At 49.5% G+C, this 18,355-nt stretch overlaps 1 protein-coding gene across 1 annotated transcript in view; it reads left to right on the plus strand.

Moving 5' to 3' along the window:
- Positions 1-640: 640 nt before the first annotated feature.
- LOC101156962 (serine/threonine-protein kinase LMTK1) overlaps positions 641-18,355 on the plus strand; it is a 32,940-nt gene continuing 15,225 nt past the window's right edge. Inside the window, exons 1-3 of the mRNA XM_011473462.3 lie at positions 641-1,119; positions 13,237-13,370; positions 17,079-17,220. Of these exons, the coding sequence (XP_011471764.1) occupies positions 1,044-1,119; positions 13,237-13,370; positions 17,079-17,220 (352 nt within the window). The 5' untranslated portion in view covers positions 641-1,043. The remainder of the gene's footprint in view (positions 1,120-13,236; positions 13,371-17,078; positions 17,221-18,355) is intronic.

Below are 18,355 nucleotides of genomic sequence, written 5' to 3' on the forward strand. Positions count from 1 at the left end.
GGAAGGAATGTTTCTAAGGGGTTTGTGTTTTCAGGCTTTGGATGGGGCTGATCATCTGAAGATCATCTGATCATTTGAAGATCTGATGATCTCCAGATCGTTCTTATGGAAAGGAACAGTTTGAACTGAGCTTCATAAATAATTTTTTTGTATTCCCGGCACGGCCTCAGCGCTCTCTGAGTGTTTCAATAAAACATGATGGAGCATCAAAAGTGATGGAAGAGCTGGAGGAGTGGCTCTGCTCCCAGCTTCATCACCTCCTCTCTGCTTCTTCACCTCCTCCGTTCTTTCAGCAGCTCTCTTTCTGTCAGGAACATGAGGAGACCGAAGCAAGGAAAAGTTGGTTTCTGCAGCCTGATGGGAGGAGACATAGATGTGTGTGTGTGTGGGGGGGCATACAGCATGGTTGAACAGTAGGATTTTGGGTGGGGGGGGGGGGGGGGGCAGTCATCTGTGTTACATCACAGCTCCTCACATGTCTCAGAGCCAGAGGAGGCTGCAGGCTCCAGCCTCCTCCTCCTCCTTTGACTGCAAAAATAGTGCCCCCCCCCCCCCCCCCCCCCCCCCGCATCTCTGTTGTGAAGAAGCCCGTCCTCCCTCTCCGGCCCCCACCCGCAGAAACGGCGCAAAAATGCTCCAGAAACTCCGCTGATGCGCATTACGGACCAAGATGGCGCTCTTCCCGTCAGCACCGCGGACAGCTCCGGCGGCGCCCCCGCTCGGCTGAGCCCCCCCGCACGTCTCTTTTTTTCAGGTGCCACTCCGCACCACCGGTACCGGAAGACGGGACCAGAACCCGACCACAGAGGAACCGAGCCGGACCCTGACCACCGCTGGAACGGGGGTGTTCTCCGCCTCCTCTTCATCATCTTCATCATCTCCTGCAGACCGGGAGCTCCGGTCCGCGGTAACGGTCAGCATCTGAACCGGACTGATGGATCGAAGCGTCATGCGGCCCCGGTTCCGGCGGGGGGGTTGAGGCTGCACCTGTCAAGACTCTCCCGGTTCGCGCGCCTCTCGGTTCTGCGGCACCAGACGTGAAGATGCTGGTTCCGCTGGTCACCATGGCCTCGGTTCTGTTCAGCCCCGGCTTCGCCCTCAGCTCCCATTTCAGCCCAGGTGAGCCCCCGTCCCGCGCGTGCCTCAAACCCCCCCCCCAAAAAAAAACCGCACAAAAACTCACTTGAGCGCGCTCAGCTGATCTGGAGAAGACCTCAGTCTGAGTTAGGGTATGGGGGTGAAAGGGGGAGGGGGGCAGGTACATATAAAGAGGAGGATTGTGGGAGTTTCGTCATGGTTTCACATTCCGGTTCCTTCCAGATGTTTCTGATCCAAACGTCCATCACTGATGGAGGATCAGACACACCGGAAGTCCAAACTGCAGCTTCTCCTCTGGTTTCTCAGACCTGCGGCGGAAACATCAGCGTGATGAAGCTCCGCCCCCTTAGAGCTCATTCTGGAACCTCCACCTGCAGATGATCTGTGGAGCTGAACTCTGACTGTCGCTTTTGGTCCAGAAACCTTTTCTTCTGCCGATGGACCTCAAGAGCGAAACGCTTGATCCACACGCAGAAGAAATCCCAAAAATACAAACATGTTACCAATAAAAATACATTTAAGACATAAAAAAGATCCTAAACTGAAAATCAAAAGGCCTTTTCCACGCGTGACATGTCAGTCTTTCTAGATCCATGCTGATGCGTGTTTCTGCCGACGGCACTTCAAGCTGTTCCAAATATTTGGTGGAGAATGATGCAGTTCACGCGGCTCTGAACGCGTGCCCGCACTTCCCAAGGCGCGTACACGCCGGGCGCGTCAAGAACGCCTCTGGGCGGTCTCAGCCATTCACATTCAGCTGGGGGTGTACAGACCGGATCCCTGCCAGACAACCACAGCTATGTCTCTTAGCTCGGTTGGTAAGGTGGGAAGCTATCATGCAGGAAACCAGGGTTCGATTCCCGGAGGGGAATGAGCTGGGGGCAATTACTATATCAATAGCGAGCAATTAACATCACCCAGTGGGAATCCTTAGGCAAGACCCTTAACGCTACCGCCTCCACCAAGGGGATGGGTCAAATGCGGAGACGAAGGACCCTTTGTGGTGTAAAAAGTGTAATAAAATATAAATAAAAACACCATGAAACATTTCCTCAAGTTGTGTTCAAAAGATCTGATTTATTTTTATAAGAAAAATGGATTGAATTTAATATTCTGGTATCTCCTTCTATAGCTCCCAAACCATGTGACCAAATATATTCCGAATTATGGCGCCGACATAGCAACACCAGACACACCACTTCGTTATGTAATCAGAGATGCAGAATATTTTATACGAATTTTAAAATTTTAGAGGTTTGCATATGAATTCTGTCCAGTTTTTTTCATCAGCTACTGAACCATGTGACCCAAAAGGTCCAAATGCATCCCATTGGTCAAGAGTGATATTTGACTGAAGAAAACCATGAAATCAGAACGACTTTTGTGTTTTTACATCCTCCAGATGTTTGCCAGAGATTGCTGCTGTCATCTTTGTCAGTATTGTGACAAAGATTGAGACCTGAGGATGAGGAAGATGAGCCAAGCTATCTGCAAGCTGTCCGTCATGTATGATTGCAAAATTATAAGATTGTTTCAACACAACATGGGGAAATGTTTTATTTTAATTAATTTCTTTTTACAAAGCCTTTAGTCTAAAGTTGATCTAAAATCTTCGCCTTATCATGCACTTGTTCATTAATTGACGGTCCCTAAGATAAACATCTGGGGGTCCGCGCTTATTGTCTGTCCAATGTTCTATGAAGTAAAATTTGTCACCACTTTGCGCACAAAACCTTTTAAGTTGCAAATGAAAATATTTAATATTTGCTTTGAAAAACTTTTTTTTGCTTTCAAAATATATTTTTGCGTTTGTCTGACGCTGGTCCGGTGTGAACCAGCTGAATGCACGCTCGTCACGCCTTCTTGAACGCAGCGCATGCAGCCGGTGTGCAGCATCAGCAGAAATCCCATCACTTCAGCACCAAGGTCAGCTCTGTGGTCAGCACCAAGGTCAGCTCTGTGGTCAGCACCAAGGTCAGCACCAAGGTCAGTTCTGTGGTCAACACCATGGTCAGCTCTGTGGTCAGCACTGTGGTCAGCACCAAGGTCAACTCTGTGGTCAACACCAAGGTCAGCACTGTGGTCAGCACCATGGTCAGCTCTGTGGTCAGCACCAAGGTCAGCTCTGTGGTCAGCACCAAGGTCAGCTCTGTGGTCAGCACTGTGGTCAGCACCAAGGTCAACTCTGTGGTCAACACCATGGTCAGCACCAAGGTCAGCACCAAGGTCAGCACCATGGTCAGCTCTGTGGTCAGCACCATGGTCAGCACCATGGTCAGCACCAAGGTCAGCTCTGTGGTCAGCACCATGGTCAGCTCTGTGGTCAGCACCATGGTCAGCACCAAGGTCAGCTCTGTGGTCAGCACCATGGTCAGCACCAAGGTCAGCTCTGTGGTCAGCACCAAGGTCAGCTCTGTGGTCAGCACCAAGGTCAGCTCTGTGGTCAGCACTGTGGTCAGCACCAAGGTAGACTCTGTGGTCAACACCATGGTCAGCACCATGGTCAGCTCTGTGGTCAGCAGCATGGTCAGCACCAAGGTCAGCTCTGTGGTCAGCACCAAGGTCAGCTCTGTGGTCAGCACCATGGTCAGCTCTGTGGTCAGCACCAAGGTCAGCTCTGTGATAAGCACGAAGGTCAGCTCTGTAGTAATCTCCATGGTCAGCACCACGGTCAGCACCACGCCCCCTCGCTGTGCCTTGTTTTGCGGGATTCCTCTGATCCGCACCAGTTCTGAGTCAGCTGGGAAGGGCCGGACACCTGCGCCCCGCCTGTACAAACCGGATGGGGGTGCAGGTCCAGATTGATTCATTTAATAGCTCCATGATAATTCAGATCTGGCGTTTCAGTTGAAATATAGATAAGACCTGAGAGTGAACCCCTGATGTTGCTCGCCATGGTGGGAGGAGCTTCAGCCAGTTTCTGTGTTCGCTCAGACACAGAAACGTAGCAGGAACATTAACACCAAATGTTGAAAAGAAAGAAATCAAACAGAAATTCTAAGGGCAATTTCCTGAAACATCTCATTGTTGTTTTAATCGTGTTTTTCTGATGTTGATTATTAAGCAAAAACTTTCAAATATATTTTTCATCTTCTACATGAATTATGTCCTCATGAAAGTTAGTATTTTATTTTTACCATAAAAAAGTTTTTTAAAATTGATGCAAATATCTGAAGTAAAATCAACGTTTTCAGGTTTTCAGTGAAGGATACAAAAACAAAAGCTCCAAAGAACCAGAACCAGAACCAGAATCAATCATTTTACCATTGAAAAGAACCTGGAGTTCTGCAGCGTTCGGGTCGATAGAACCGGGATCAGTAATCAGAACATAACGAGCCTCCATCAGTTGTCTCTGAGATGCCTTCACTGACCCGGGGGAGCGTTCAGAAAAACTAGAGGGCGGGTCTCCTGCAGTGCAGACGCTGGACCACAGCTGATGAGGTTGATGGTGGGAGTTGGGGGAACAGAGGCTTCTCGGGATTCTGAGTGAAATTAAACGTTCTATGAGTTAGAAGGGGCCGTTTCCATGGAAACGACAAGCAGTGAGGAGGCAGAGTTTGGGTTGTGGTGTAACTGAAGAGCGGGTGAGATGTTGGATTATGGGATTCCAGCGACCATCTGAGATCTCGCCTTCCTTCTGCTTCCCCGCCTTTGTTCACGAGGTTCAAGATTCAGACGCTGTGAGCGCTGAAGGAACTGGGATTCCTGTGGTAATCCCAGAGGAACATGTCGTCCTCAGTGACGGCGATGCCTCAGCTGCAGACAGAAAGTGAAAGAAACCAAACCGGATTTGATGTTCAGGAGAGAAAGCAGCCGCCAAAACTGCTTCAAAGAAAAAATACTCGAGTACAAAGTAGTCCTGGGATGTGGGAGGAGTAACTAAGAAACAGATGAATAAAGTACTCGAGTACTGAATAAGCCTGAAACCGTTTGATGGACGTTTAGAACTTTAGTGATTCTCCAGAAAAGCTGTTAGGAATTTGGATCAAACCTTCCAGACGACTGCTGGAGCTGGGATTTACCACATGCTGAGGCTCCCCTGAACGCCTCCTTCAGCCTGCAGGTCTGCCCCTGCTGCTGCTGTGGTGCCCTTGAGCAAGTTTATGTCCGCCTCCTCCTGATGGGATGGATGGTGGAGTGTGACACCGGTCTGCTGTTCAGATTTCTGCTGCACGAGCCCCCCCCCCCCATGGAAGTCCTGTTTGGTCTGATGATTGTGTTGTTAGTTAAACACACCACAGAGCTGTGGGGGGGGGGGGGGGGGGTAAAGCAGCTGCTGGTTCGGATTCTGGACTGAAGCAGAAAAAAACTCAGATTTTCTTTCTGTCATTTGATGAATTTGAGGTGTTTCTACATGTGACGTCGTGTGTGTTTAGAGGAAACTCAACAACGTGTGTTTGATCAAACACACAACGCTACACAAACACCAGGTTCACTGTCAACATCACATCGTCTGAAGGACAAAAGCAGAAGATCTCAGACGGATCCAACTTTATGAAAATGAGCCTCTAGAAATGTCATGAAAGCTTAAATGTTTGCTGCTGCTGATGATGATGATGAGGATGATGATTCTGCTGCCGCTGTGGAAGCAGCACTTCAGTACGTTGATCATTTTGTGTTTCTGATTATGTTTATCTAAACATTTGTTCTCTACAAATTGTTGTGAATGAGAAGCAGAGTAAAAGAAGATCGTAGTTGTGTCTTTCTGATGTGTCAGACCAACAGACCCGTGAGCGTCTTTGTTTTCCTGGTCTGAGCTGGAATCTGGATCAGTACCAGACGGCTGGATGGATCTGAACCGTCACTTTCACCAAACTGCTTTTGGACGCCGTCAGATCCTGTTGTTTGTGTCGTCATGGTTACGGTCCTGCAATTTTGAAAGTTAGTTAATGCATCTTCTATGAAATGAATCCTAACCCTCCATGAGAAACATGTCACTGCAAAGCATGATGGGACTGTGCTGCCATTACTGTGGGAAAGTTGTCATCAGGATGCATAATAAACATCTGGAGCTGGAAGAGGGCCACGATTTAGTTCTAATAGATTCTACCTGCTACGTTCTCATGAACAATTTCTTTACTCGTCAGTTTTAGAAAAAACTGTTTGTTCTCAGAATAAAACCGTCTCACAGACATTTTCTCTGTGATTAGCAGCAGGAAAAACATTTCCTGCTTGACATTAAAGGAGCACGGCTCTGCCAGAGAACCCCCGGACCACTGCTTCATCGTCTGAGCTGGTCCTGGGACAGAGGGGCAGCTGGGACAGAGGGGCAGCGGGGACAGAGGGGCAGCTGGGACAGAGGGGCAGCTGGGACAGAGGGGCAGCGGGGACAGAGGGGCAGCTGGGACAGAGGGGCAGCGGGGACAGAGGGGCAGCGGGGACAGAGGGGCAGCTGGGACAGAGGGGCAGCAGGGACAGAGGGGCAGCTGGGACAGAGGGGCAGCTGGGACAGAGGGGCAGCGGGGACAGAGGGGCAGCTGGGACAGAGGGGCAGCAGGGGCAGAGGGGCAGCTGGGACAGAGGGGCAGCGGGGACAGAGGGGCAGCTGGGACAGAGGGGCAGCTGGGACAGAGGGGCAGCTGGGACAGAGGGGCAGCTGGGACAGAGGGGCAGCGGGGACAGAGGGGCAGCGGGGACAGAGGGGCAGCGGGGACAGAGGGGCAGCGGGGACAGAGGGGCAGCGGGGACAGAGGGGCAGCTGGGACAGAGGGGCAGCGGGGACAGAGGGGCAGCTGGGACAGAGGCAGCTGTCCGGGCCTACCAGGATTGAGGCCTCTGGCTGGACTGGAGTCTGAGTTAAATGTTTGTTGCTGCAAAGTAGTTTGATTCTTTTTGTGTTCAAACCAGAACCAGTCAACCAGTCAAACCAGAACTGGACTCAGACTGAGTTGTCTTTTGGGGTAGGGGGGGGTGGCATGCTCGCTGACTGACCTTACCACTGCTGACCCTCCACACACTTTCACACGCTGCCACACGCATCAGCGGAGAGATGAGCACGTGCTCGATGGATGGTCACCATAGCAACCAGCTGCATCATCACGCCGCTGCATTGAGGAGCATGTTGAGCAATCAGAGGGTTCTGTCTATTGGCTCCATTGTGCTGCACACGTGCACGTATGGGCTCATACACGGGGGGTCTGAAACAGGCCATTGGTGCTGGTGGTACCTTTGCTGGGGGGTTGGGGGGGGGTTGCTCCAGTTTCTGTTCTGAGGTCACAGACTTTCCTTCCATGTGAAGACGACTCTGTTCTCTGCGGTTCTGCGTTAAGGAGAACCTCACCTCAAACCTTTGCAGCGTTTTCTTCATGAAGTTCAGCGCCGATGTCTTGGAGCTGAACCGGGTCAGAACCGGGCCGGCTGCATGAAACAATCCTGCTGAGTTCCATTAATATATCAAAGCCTTTATAAATAGTTAAAACTGAGATAAAAAAAAGATAAAAGGGGGACATGAATGATTGAAAGCATAGCACAGAAATGTCTGTGGGTGATGTCATCGGTGATGTCATCGGTGATGTCATCGCTGCTCCTTGGCCTGCTTTCAGCTCTGCAGTCCGATGGTCCGTCATGTGCGGCGTCTCATCCACCTGCAGCGGCGTCTCCGTCTTCAGGCTCAAGTTACATTTCCATTTTTCCGGGGAGCATGAAATGAATGTGGTTACCGTGGCAACGTGATGAAAGACCAGAAGAGTGAAGCTGCTTTCGCTTTGGAGAATATCTGAGAATTTCCAACATTCATCATTTATTTTGCTGAGTCATGAAAATATCAAAGGCTGATGAGCTCATTGAGTTTTTTTAAATTAACCACTAAAGACGTCAATGTGATGGAATGCAGCGTCCAGAAACTAAAGAAAGTCTAAAAACATTATTCGGGTTTCATAGATTTTTTTCTAATCTTTTATTTAGAATTCTTTAGTAAAAATTTGGATAAATGAGAAGCTAAAAATTCAAAATATTCATATTTTTGATCATTTTTATACTGAAATTTGACTTTTTAAAGTGAAATTGTTCTGAAATCAGCAACAGATATAAAGATCCACTCATGCAGCTAAGTTCATATTCATTTATATTTTGAAGTTTTCATCATTTTGAAATCTCTGCCTATTTTAAGGGAAATGAATAGAAAATCTGTGCGGCTGGTCCAGTTCTGACCAACAGGAAACCAAAGTGAGTCAAACCCAAGAAGTTCCCTCTGATCCTCTTCAGCCCCCCCATGGAGAGAAAATTCTGTTTAAACAGGAAGATGCTCCAGCAGAGGCAGCTCTTTCACAGTAAGAGCATACTGCTCTGTTTGGCAGATGGCAGAGAAACCGACCCGGGTTGGTTTGGGCCCAGAGTCCGGTCGGTTTGTCTGCTGTCATTGTTCGGCCTTCAACCTCAGTGAAGTGAGGAAGAGGAGGTCCAGATGAGAAGACAGAAACAAGATGGCGCCCGGACATCATAGTCTGGAAGTCTGAAGGTCGGAACGGAGCAGCGAGTTTCCGCTTCCGGCTACTGATGTCCGGACGCCAGTTTGTCTGCAGCAACCCCCCCCCCTATCTATGCAGACAACTCTGGTGTTGATCAGATGATGTTTCAACATAAAAACCACAACTTAACTGCAATGCAAAAAAATGTTGTTGAAGAAAGGATAGACTGCCACCTGCTGGACGGGAGGAGCACCTTTTGGGGCTCAGATCTCAGATCTCAGACCAGCAGAGCATCGGTGTGAGGGCCAGTAAACACCGGTCCCTCCACAGTTCAGGTCCGTCTGTCTCTTTTCTGCAGCTCCTCTGGACTTCAGCCCAGGAGGTTGTGTTTTTCTGGTTTTTCTCCTTTCCATGGAAGGAAACACGGATGCTCCTCTGGCAGAGACACGCCTCTGCATTTGCTGGTCATCTTCCATGGCGTTTCTCTGGTAGAACCGACTCGTCTCTGGTTTTCAGCATCACCTGCTGAATCCATGAGGGATTTTTTTCTGCTTCGGATGGGGGGAATCTCCTCAGCAAAGGTCTGGCCCTTCAAGCTCGGATAATGGAGATGTTGAGTCCTAACGTGACCTTCTGCAGAAGCGTTGATGTTCTCTTTCTGCCGCCGCCTCGTTGGTTTGAAGGTCACTTACTGTTTTTTCTTGGTAAAACCTCCGGCGGACTTCTGGTGAAAATGACTTCAAAAACACAATGTTCTCCAGGAGAAATCTCTTTCACACGCAGCCACTCAGAGGCGAGGAGGCCTGATGTACTACAGGCGTCTCCATGGCAACCGCTCTCCAGAACCAGCACACAGCAGGGGGGGCACTTTAGAGCACATCCGCCGGCTGTGATCCGCATAATCACAGCGGACGTTAAGGAGGTCGGAGCTCAGCTCCTCAGATCTGATCAACTTCTTTGATTCTTTCTTCTCCTCGAGTGTCTCTGCAGACGGTCCTGCAGACGGTCCTGCTGATGGTTCTGCAGGCGGTTCTGCAGACGGTCCTGCTGATGGTTCTGCAGACGGTCCTGCAGGCGGTTCTGCAGACGGTCCTGCAGGCGGTTCTGCAGACGGTCCTGCAGACTGTTCTGCAGACGGTCCTGCTGATGGTCCTGCAGACTGTTCTGCAGACGGTCCTGCTGATGGTTCTGCAGACGGTCCTGCAGGCGGTTCTGCAGACGGTCCTGCAGGCGGTTCTGCAGACGGTCTCCCAGTTTCTGCTCCTCAGATCTTCAGGAGGCTCTGCAGAGGAGGAAAAGCAATAGAGGAGGTCACTTCTGCTATTCTCAGCTGCAGGTTTCCACTGAACGCCTCCTCTGACCTCTGAACTCTGAACTCTGACCTCTGAACTCTGAACACGAACCACCGGCTCAGGATTCCTCCATAGCCGAAGATAGAAAAGACAAAAACACGAGGAAGGAATAGAAAAAACTCAAGATAGTGAAGATCACGGTTGTTCAAGAAAAAGAAATGCAGGAATGAGCAGAAAGAGAAATCCACGATGAAGAGAAGAGAAGAAGAAACAAAAGAAAAGAAAAGAGGAAAAATAATCAACCAAAGAAAAGAAGACAAAAGAAGGAAAGAGGAACTGATTATAGGAAGGGTGGAGGAAGAGGAGGATGTAAAGGTGGAGGAAAAGCAAAACAAAAAAAACACTGAAATATGATTATAAACTGTGACACCCCCCCCCCCCCATCTTCATGGGAGGTGTTTGTTATGTAATGCTCCCTGAGATGTGATGTCTGAGCACGTGCAGGGATGAGGAAGAGGAGTCTCTTTCTCCTGCATCTTCGTGCCTCGCTGCACATCAACACTTTAAAGACCCACAATGCCGTGCGTCTGCGCCGAGCCTCCAGCCGCAGCAGCCGGATCCGCGGGGCCTGAAGGAGAACAGGAAGCTGATCCACGCCGTAGCAGACGAGGAGTCCAACAGTTTCCTCTGTGGGTTCAGGAAAACCTCATATTTACAAAACACATCAAAGAGGGGGGGTGAAAATATGAAAAGAAAGGAATGCTGGGAAAAGACGTCAGGAAGGAGATGGAGGCAGATGCAGCCCTTCATTTATGAAACTGTTGGAGAATGGAAGTCGTTCTCAGCCCAGCAGCATCTGTTGAAGCGGTTACCATGGAAACCAGCAGGTCGTGGTGTTTGTCTTGTAAAGCCTCCTTGGCGTTTACCTTCAGGTGCTGCTGAACCAAACGTGCGTGAGCTTCTGTCAGTGATGATAGTCGAGTCTTTCTGAAGTTTGTGCACAGAAGCATCATGTGTGCAGTTGTTGTGAGAGTTTTTGTTCAGGGTTGTCATATTTTTGTGTATGTGTCCGTGACTTCGTCCTTATTGTTTTGTTTTTCTGGATGGGGACGATGGACTTGGGGGGAGGAGCCTAATCAGAGGAGCTCTGCCCCGCCTCTTTGGTTTATGGAAGAAACTTTTAAAAAAAATCTTTTATTGTGAAAGATCTCTGCATTTTTCAGCAGCAGAAACGGCTAAAAATAAAACTTCAGTGAGCAGAAATGATGGGAGTGAATGTAGGGGGGGTTCTGACTGCAGGGGGGGGGGGGGGGTCAGCAGCACCAGCTAAGTCTTCTGAGGCCCTGAGGTGAAGATCAGTCCCTCTCCAGAGGAACAGCCCCCCCTCTGAGAGTCTGAGTCTCATCTCCTGGCGCATCAGAAACAATGAGGGTCCTTCCTGCTGGAGTCCTCACATGGAAGCAGGTGGACCGCATGGAGATGCTGGTTGCTGCAGACAAATCTGCTGCAGTGAAGGAAAAAAGTCTGGAGAAACCGCGGAGGAGGTGGAGGCAGGTGGAGCAGAATGCTGAGAACAGCAGACAGGACTGGGGGGGGTGTCTCTGTCAGAAGCTGCAGATGTCCTCATGATGACTGGACGTCCTCCCTGGAGTTTGGGTCTTAAGCTCCGCCCTCCTCCACCGCTCAGACGCTGCAGCCAATTTTAGCCTCCAGAGTGGAATCGATGACGAGAACAGGAGAGAGAAGTTTGCTCTGCAGCAGCAGAACCCGTTTGTTCTGACAGTGGAGGTTCTGCCGGGCCTCCAGGAGGCGGCGCTGCAGGTCAGCAATGCTCAGATCTCCAAACCAGAAGTCCCTGCAGCATCTGGGAAGAGTGACGTCATGCTTTTAGGTTTCTCTAGCCTGTAGGTACTTTGATCATTTTAGAGACAGTGGTTGCTTAGCAACCGAAAGGTTAAGAACACTACATTCACTTAAAAAATGATTCAACTTTGAAATAAAATAGTTCAGAAGAAACCTTCGGTTTGTTTCAAAGCAGATTCCGCCTTTTATTTAATTACTTTATTATTTTTTTTACTCTCTACCAATTTAAAAGCATCAAAGCTTCAAAAGCTTCAAAAGCTTCAGCCGACTGTTGTTGGGCTCTGAACATATTTCCTGCTCGTCATTCATGAGTCTGGGTCCTGAATGAACGTTTGAACTTTGTTCCTGTTTTTCACCTTGTTTTGTCGGAGATAACCGGCGACTGAACATGAACGTCATGAACGGCGTCAGAAGAAAACGCCGTTCACAGGTCTGACGGCGTCTTGAACGGCGGCGTGACGGTCAGGATTCTAGTCGGATCCACTTGAATGTTCTGTTTGAGGCGTGATGACAGCAGAGGCGCAGACCCCAGTGGGTTAAACCCTCTTGTTGTTGTGTGTGTGTGTTGGGGGGGCATCACGGGCAAAGATGGCGGACGTCATATTTTCTGTGGATTTTTCTCATTTAGTCGCAGAAACAAACAGAATTTGTGGAAAAAATCTGTTTTTCTTTGGACAAAAATCTTCTCTGCTCTGATTTTTCTCCACATTCTGACTCAAAGTCGGAGCTTCTCTCTTCTTTTGCTGGTATCTCTTTAAATTTTCATGGGGGGGGGGCATAAACCAGGACTCTGACAGAATCAGCAATGACTCCCCAGACATGGGGGGGGGGTTTATTAAATCTGAATTTTCACGCACTGCAGTTCTAAATCTTTGTTGACCAATATAATAACCCCCCCCAGCCACCACCACCGCGACCTCCATCCCATCCCAGCCCCCCCCTCCTCTGACATCTAGCAGCAGACTTCCCTTCATCATGGCGTTCTTCCTGTCAGATCAATGGCGCCCCCTCTCAGTCCTGTCGAGCAGCTAAAGGACGTCCCAGTGTGGGGCAGAGGTGGACGCTGGGTGTGTGTGTGTGTGTGGGGGGGGGGGGGGGGCTGCAGATGCTGTCATGTGACAGATTTACGGTGGAGCTGGAGTTCTGTCTGTCTAACCCGTTTCCGTGGTAACCGCTTCATCTGGGAGGCAGAAGGAGTTTGTGATGAATAAGTGGAATGGTTCTCTGAAGTTGTGTGTGTGTGTGTGTGTGTGTGTGTGTGTGTGTGGCCCCCATGGAGGACTGCTGAGGCCCCCAGGCTGAAAAAGAAACTTCCTGGTTGAATGAACGTCAAAATGAAAACAGCCTGGACTCCGGGTAGATCGTCGTTCAGCAGCTGAAGCTCCAGCTTCAGGAAAACATCTTCAAAGTATCTTAAAATAGTCTTTTTCTAAACATTGACACCATCAGAAGCATTTCTTTCCTCCTAAAAGCAGAAGTTCTGCAGCCCGACAGAAAACCAGACCTGCTCTGGATCTTCCTGGACAGAAACAGTTTTTCTTCGAGCTTCATGTGGTGTTGCTGTCTCTGTCCTGCAGATGGCGCTCCGCTGAGCGAGCTGTCCTGGTCCTCCTCCCTGGCCGTGGTGGCCATTTCCTTCTCGGGCCTCTTCACCTTCGTCTTCCTCATGCTGGCCTGCCTCTGCTGCAAGAGGAGGAGGATGGGCTTCAAGGTGCGTTTCTGCGTCCTTTCCCCACAGCAGCTGCCTCTGAGCAAGGGGCTCCATCATGGTGGAGGCGGGGCTCCATCATGGTGGAGGCGGGGCTCCATTATGGTGGAAGCGGGGCTCCATCATGGTGGAGGCGGGGCTCCATTATGGTGGAGGCGGGGCTCCATTATGGTGGAGGCGGGGCTCCATCATGGTGGAGGCGGGGCTCCATTATGGTGGAGGCGGGGCTCCATTATGGTGGAGGCGGGGCTCCATCATGGTGGAGGCGGGGCTCCATTATGGTGGAGGCGGGGCTCCATTATGGTGGAGGCCGGGCTCCATCATGGTGGAGGCGGGGCTCCATCATGGTGGAGGCGGGGCTCCATTATGGTGGAGGCGGGGCTCCATTATGGTGGAGGCGGGGCTCCATCATGGTGGAGGCGGGGCTCCATTATGGTGGAGGCGGGGCTCCATTATGGTGGAGGCCGGGCTCCATCATGGTGGAGGCGGGGCTCCATCATGGTGGGTCTGGAACGCTTCAGAACCTTGTTTAAGTGAAATACTTTTCACGTAGACGTTTCCTGTTGCCATTGTCCTGGCAATGTGAGTTGGAATCGTTGACATACTGAAAGATCCTTGGAGGTTAAACCACGCCTACAATAGATCAGATTAAACCACGCCCTCCATATTGTTAGCTCAACCATGTCTACCCTATTGGTGGGGTCAAACCCCGCCCATCCTTTTGGCATTTAACCACGCCCACAATCTTGCAGGTAAACAATGCTAACTCTCTTGGAGGTTAAGCCACGCCCATCATTTGTCTTTGTGTTAGCAAAAAGATTTCTTTTCACCAACATACTATTAAAATAAATGTTTAAATAGATCCTTTTACTTTAAAATATGAGCAGACTTTTATTTTTACCAACAATAATTCAGGAAAACTTTTAATAATTGTTTCTGAGAAAATTACTAAAGGAAATTTCACAATAAAAGCTCAAATCTTCTGATCCCTTCACAAACTTCTTGGATTCTTCTTCACCCGCAGTGTTTGTAGGAAGTTTGAGTTTTATTTAAACATGTTCTGAGGAAAAAACATCTCCCCTGCGACCCCCCCCCCCCCCCACACACACACACACACACACAGCTGGTGGGGTAAATCCATTTTTCTTGGAAACCTCCTTCAGATCAGAGCGGAAACGGACGTTTCACACGTCTGCTGTGCGTTTCTGGCTGAAGGGACCAGCTGGACGCTGAGGAGCCTGGAGGCAGCACTGGGGTGGGGGTGGGGGCGAGAGGGCGTGAGGAAGGGTCAGCCTGAGAGTCCGCAGCACATCCGGCCCCCCGGGGCCTCATCTGGAATGAAGAACATCAGAGGAAGTGAAGTGAAGAGAAGAGAAGAGAAGAGAAGAGAAGAGAAGAGAAGAGAAGAGAAGAGAAGAGAAGAGAAGAGAAGAGAAGAGAAGAGAAGAGAAGAGAAGAGAAGAGAAGAGAAGAGAAGAGAAGAGAAGAGAAGAGAAGAGGCCTCTGCTAAGCTAAAACGCAGAGTCGACGGTTTCCTCTTTTTTTTGGGGGGGGGGGGGGGGGGACTGTTAAAGTCCCCTCAACTCCTCGTGTCGAGTCCGACACGAGGAGTTGAGGGGAGAACCTGATGCTCCTGAAACGCATTTCATCTTCACTGCAATGAAACCGAAACGCCCATTCACTACAGTTAAAAAAGGAACTTCACCAAATGTGATGGACTGTTGAAGCTTTGATCCCGCCTCCACCCTAAACCCGCCTCCACCCTAAACCCGCCTCCACCCTAAACCCGCCTCCACCCTAAAACGGCCTCCACCCTAAAACGGCTTCCGCCCTGGATGAATGGAGCAAAGCGAAGTGGGACGTGAAGTTTGTATCTCGCCGCCGACAGGCGTGTTTGGAGGTCAGGGAAGTGACATCATCACGTGACTCTCTGACGAAAAGGTTGTTGGTTTTTTACGCCGGACAGACAGAAAAATCCGATGTCCTTCCAGAAGTTACAGAGTCACCTGACCGACACGCCTACGATAAGGCGGAGGTTTCCCAGAATCCACCTCTGCCTGAAACAGCAGCGATGTGATGTTTTCTAACACTGGTGGGGGGGGGGGTTCTTACGTTCTGTCATTCTGAACACAGTTCTTTGACTGAACACGGCCGTTCTAGATCAAGATCCCTCCACAAGTCCGTTCAGACCACGGGGTCAAAGGTCACCCACAGATGCTCTCCTCTGGGAAACGGGAGGATGAGGAGCGCTGATGTCACACCAGTAGTATGTGACCCCCCCCAAGAAAAAGGAAACCAGTGTTTTTCGCTCTCAGCTCAGATTCAGTCCTCTCCCTCCCTTGGTGACCCAAGGTTAAGCTCCTCCCACTTCCTCCTGACCCCCTTTCCCTCCCCCCGTCCCTCCATCCTGGGGAGACTCTGGTCAGCTGCAGACCTCCTCCTTTCTGTGAGCGTCTGCAGGAGGATGAAGGATCCGGACTCTTCCTCCAGCTGCCCCCCTCACACCTGAAAGGGGGGGGGGGGTCAGTTATGAGCCCTGAGTGAAGGTAAGGGTGGGGGGGGTCATGACGATTTTAAGGAGGATTTTGAAGTTTAAGCTTTATCTTAATTTCAAACCAATGAAAAGATGCGTTCAGGGGTTGTAGGGAAACCGGACAACAAGGGTGTTACCGAGGAGAGAGGGGGGGGGGGCGCATTAGGATGAAAGTGTGTGTGTGTCTGTTTGTGTGTGTGCGTGTGTGTTGCTCTAGGCTGTGGGGGGGGTGTCACATATTTCCAGCAGAGAGACTTATTTTCTGACTTGTGGCCCCCATTGTGGGATGTCCAGATCGGTTCTGGTCCAGTTCTAAAGGGCCCGGTAGAACACCTGATCCAGGTGATCAGTACTCATTTCCATGTTTCCACCAAACCCAACCCGTTTCTTGTGGGGGGGGGTCATTCAGGAGGGTTTGGCTGCTGCAGCTCTTCTGTTCCCGCCTGATTCCAGACGACATCTGAGCGGATAAGCTGAGGCGAGTCGAAACAAACAAACCTAAAGCCGCTAATCTCTGGATTCTGGAGGCGCTTCGTTTACAGACACGACCCAAAAGCCGGAACCGGTTCCGACAGACGTGGAACCCTCCAGAAATACCACCTTAAAACTCCACCAGAAGCCGCTTCTGTCCTTTCGGTTTTAGTCTGCAGATTCTGATGGAATTCTTTGACTTTCAGGTTTTGACCAGAAACAGAACCAAAGCGTGAAATCTTCTGCTCGTTAATGATTGTTGGGTCGTGTGTTGCCATGGTGACTCCCTGCATTTTTGCCAATAAGAGGAAAGTATGCAGGTTAGGGACACAGCTGGAATCTCAGCAGCAGATCTGAAATCAGATCAACTTCATTCAAATATATTTGACTTCCAAAAATCTCAAAATGTGATTCATAAATGTCTCATAAAGAAATGGAGCCAAAAAGCAACAGTTCAATGATGAACATGAATAGCACTGAAATGTAAACCGATCCAAATACATTTCCAATTCTTTAAAAATGGTTTTTATAGAATTTATTCTTTCGCATCTAGTAAGAATCTTTTTTTCTTCTTCTAACAGAGTTTTTTTTTGGGGGAAATGATCATCTAGAGTTTGTGAACCCGGTCTGATGGTTCCCCTCCAGGTCCTAGCGTTAGCCTCAGCTAGCTTCTCTCACGACTCAGAGTTCTGCGTTTTGTGCTGCAGGAGTTCAAAAATGCGGATGGCGACGAATACCACGCAGACCTGTCCACCTTGGCCTCGCCGGCCTCCCAGGGCGGTCCGGACGTCTACATCCTCCCCCTCACCGAGGTTTCCCTGCCGACGGCCAAACAGCCGGCGCGGTCCGGTGAGTCCACGCTAGGTTTTGTTATTTACTGACTTGTTACATTAATTGTTATTTACTAGATTACAGTACCAAATTACTACTGTGTGATCATTAAAAAAAAAAAAAAAAAGAATTTATGAAAAGTTTCACTTCCGTGACTCCGCCCCATAATGTTGCCATGGCAACAGCAACGAGAAGAAGCTACAGTGATGAAGGCAGGTGAAGCCATACAATAATCACAGACTGTGTCCGAATACCGGCCAAAACCCCTAAATACTAAAAGACGATATAGTGAAGCACCATGTAAAAGCAATTCAGACTTAAAGCTCACTATTTTTATTTTAAACGGCGGATATGACGTCATCGATTTCACAAAGTTAAAATCTAATAGATATGAGAGTTTTGAGACGATTATTTATTAGTCCACTGTTTTATGAAGATAAAAACGTTGTTGGTTTATTAAAAAGAATACATTTAAATACTTTTTTGGGCCGATCTAGTGAGCATCGATGCACACTGCTTTTTCGCACTAGATAGTGAATTATGAAGCGAGTAGGGAAGGAATTCGGACACAAGGACAGACACAACCTTTGAGTTTTATGGAGAGTGCCGCCTGCTGGCCAAACCAGGCATTGCAGCAGAGAAACCGAGCCTCTCCTCTAGTTTCTGCTGGACTTTTCTAAACGTAACGACGCTTTGATTTCTTTGATTGACAGATTTCTGTCACTAACTGAAATCAAACATTTCTCACTGCTCTTCATTTGAACTGCACAAGACTTCAGGCTAACGGCTAACGTTGTGGGCGGGGCACTTTAAAAATGGTTGCCTTGGTGAAAAAGGAAACTTTTTCCTCGTGAGGGTTTTGATTTTGCATTCACATTGTTGTGCTGAGACGGCATCGGAGGACAAAATGGTTAAAAATGGGATGAAAGGTTTCCTTCTGCTGCGGTTCGAGTCTCGGGTCGTCCGCTGAACCAAAGCCCTTTCTGCAGAATGCCAGATTCTGACTCAGACAAGCTGATTCCAGCGTGTGAGCGCTGCAGCTCCCTGGAGTCTGCTCCACCCTGCTGCTGGTCAGCAGGGCCTCCACCTCTCCCACAATGCCTTGCTGCAGGTCCCTGCAGGATGAACCCCTCAGCTTTTTCCCACAAACATC

This window comes from Oryzias latipes, chromosome 19 (genome assembly GCF_002234675.1).
Source record: "Oryzias latipes chromosome 19, ASM223467v1".
Lineage (NCBI taxonomy): Eukaryota > Metazoa > Chordata > Actinopteri > Beloniformes > Adrianichthyidae > Oryzias > Oryzias latipes.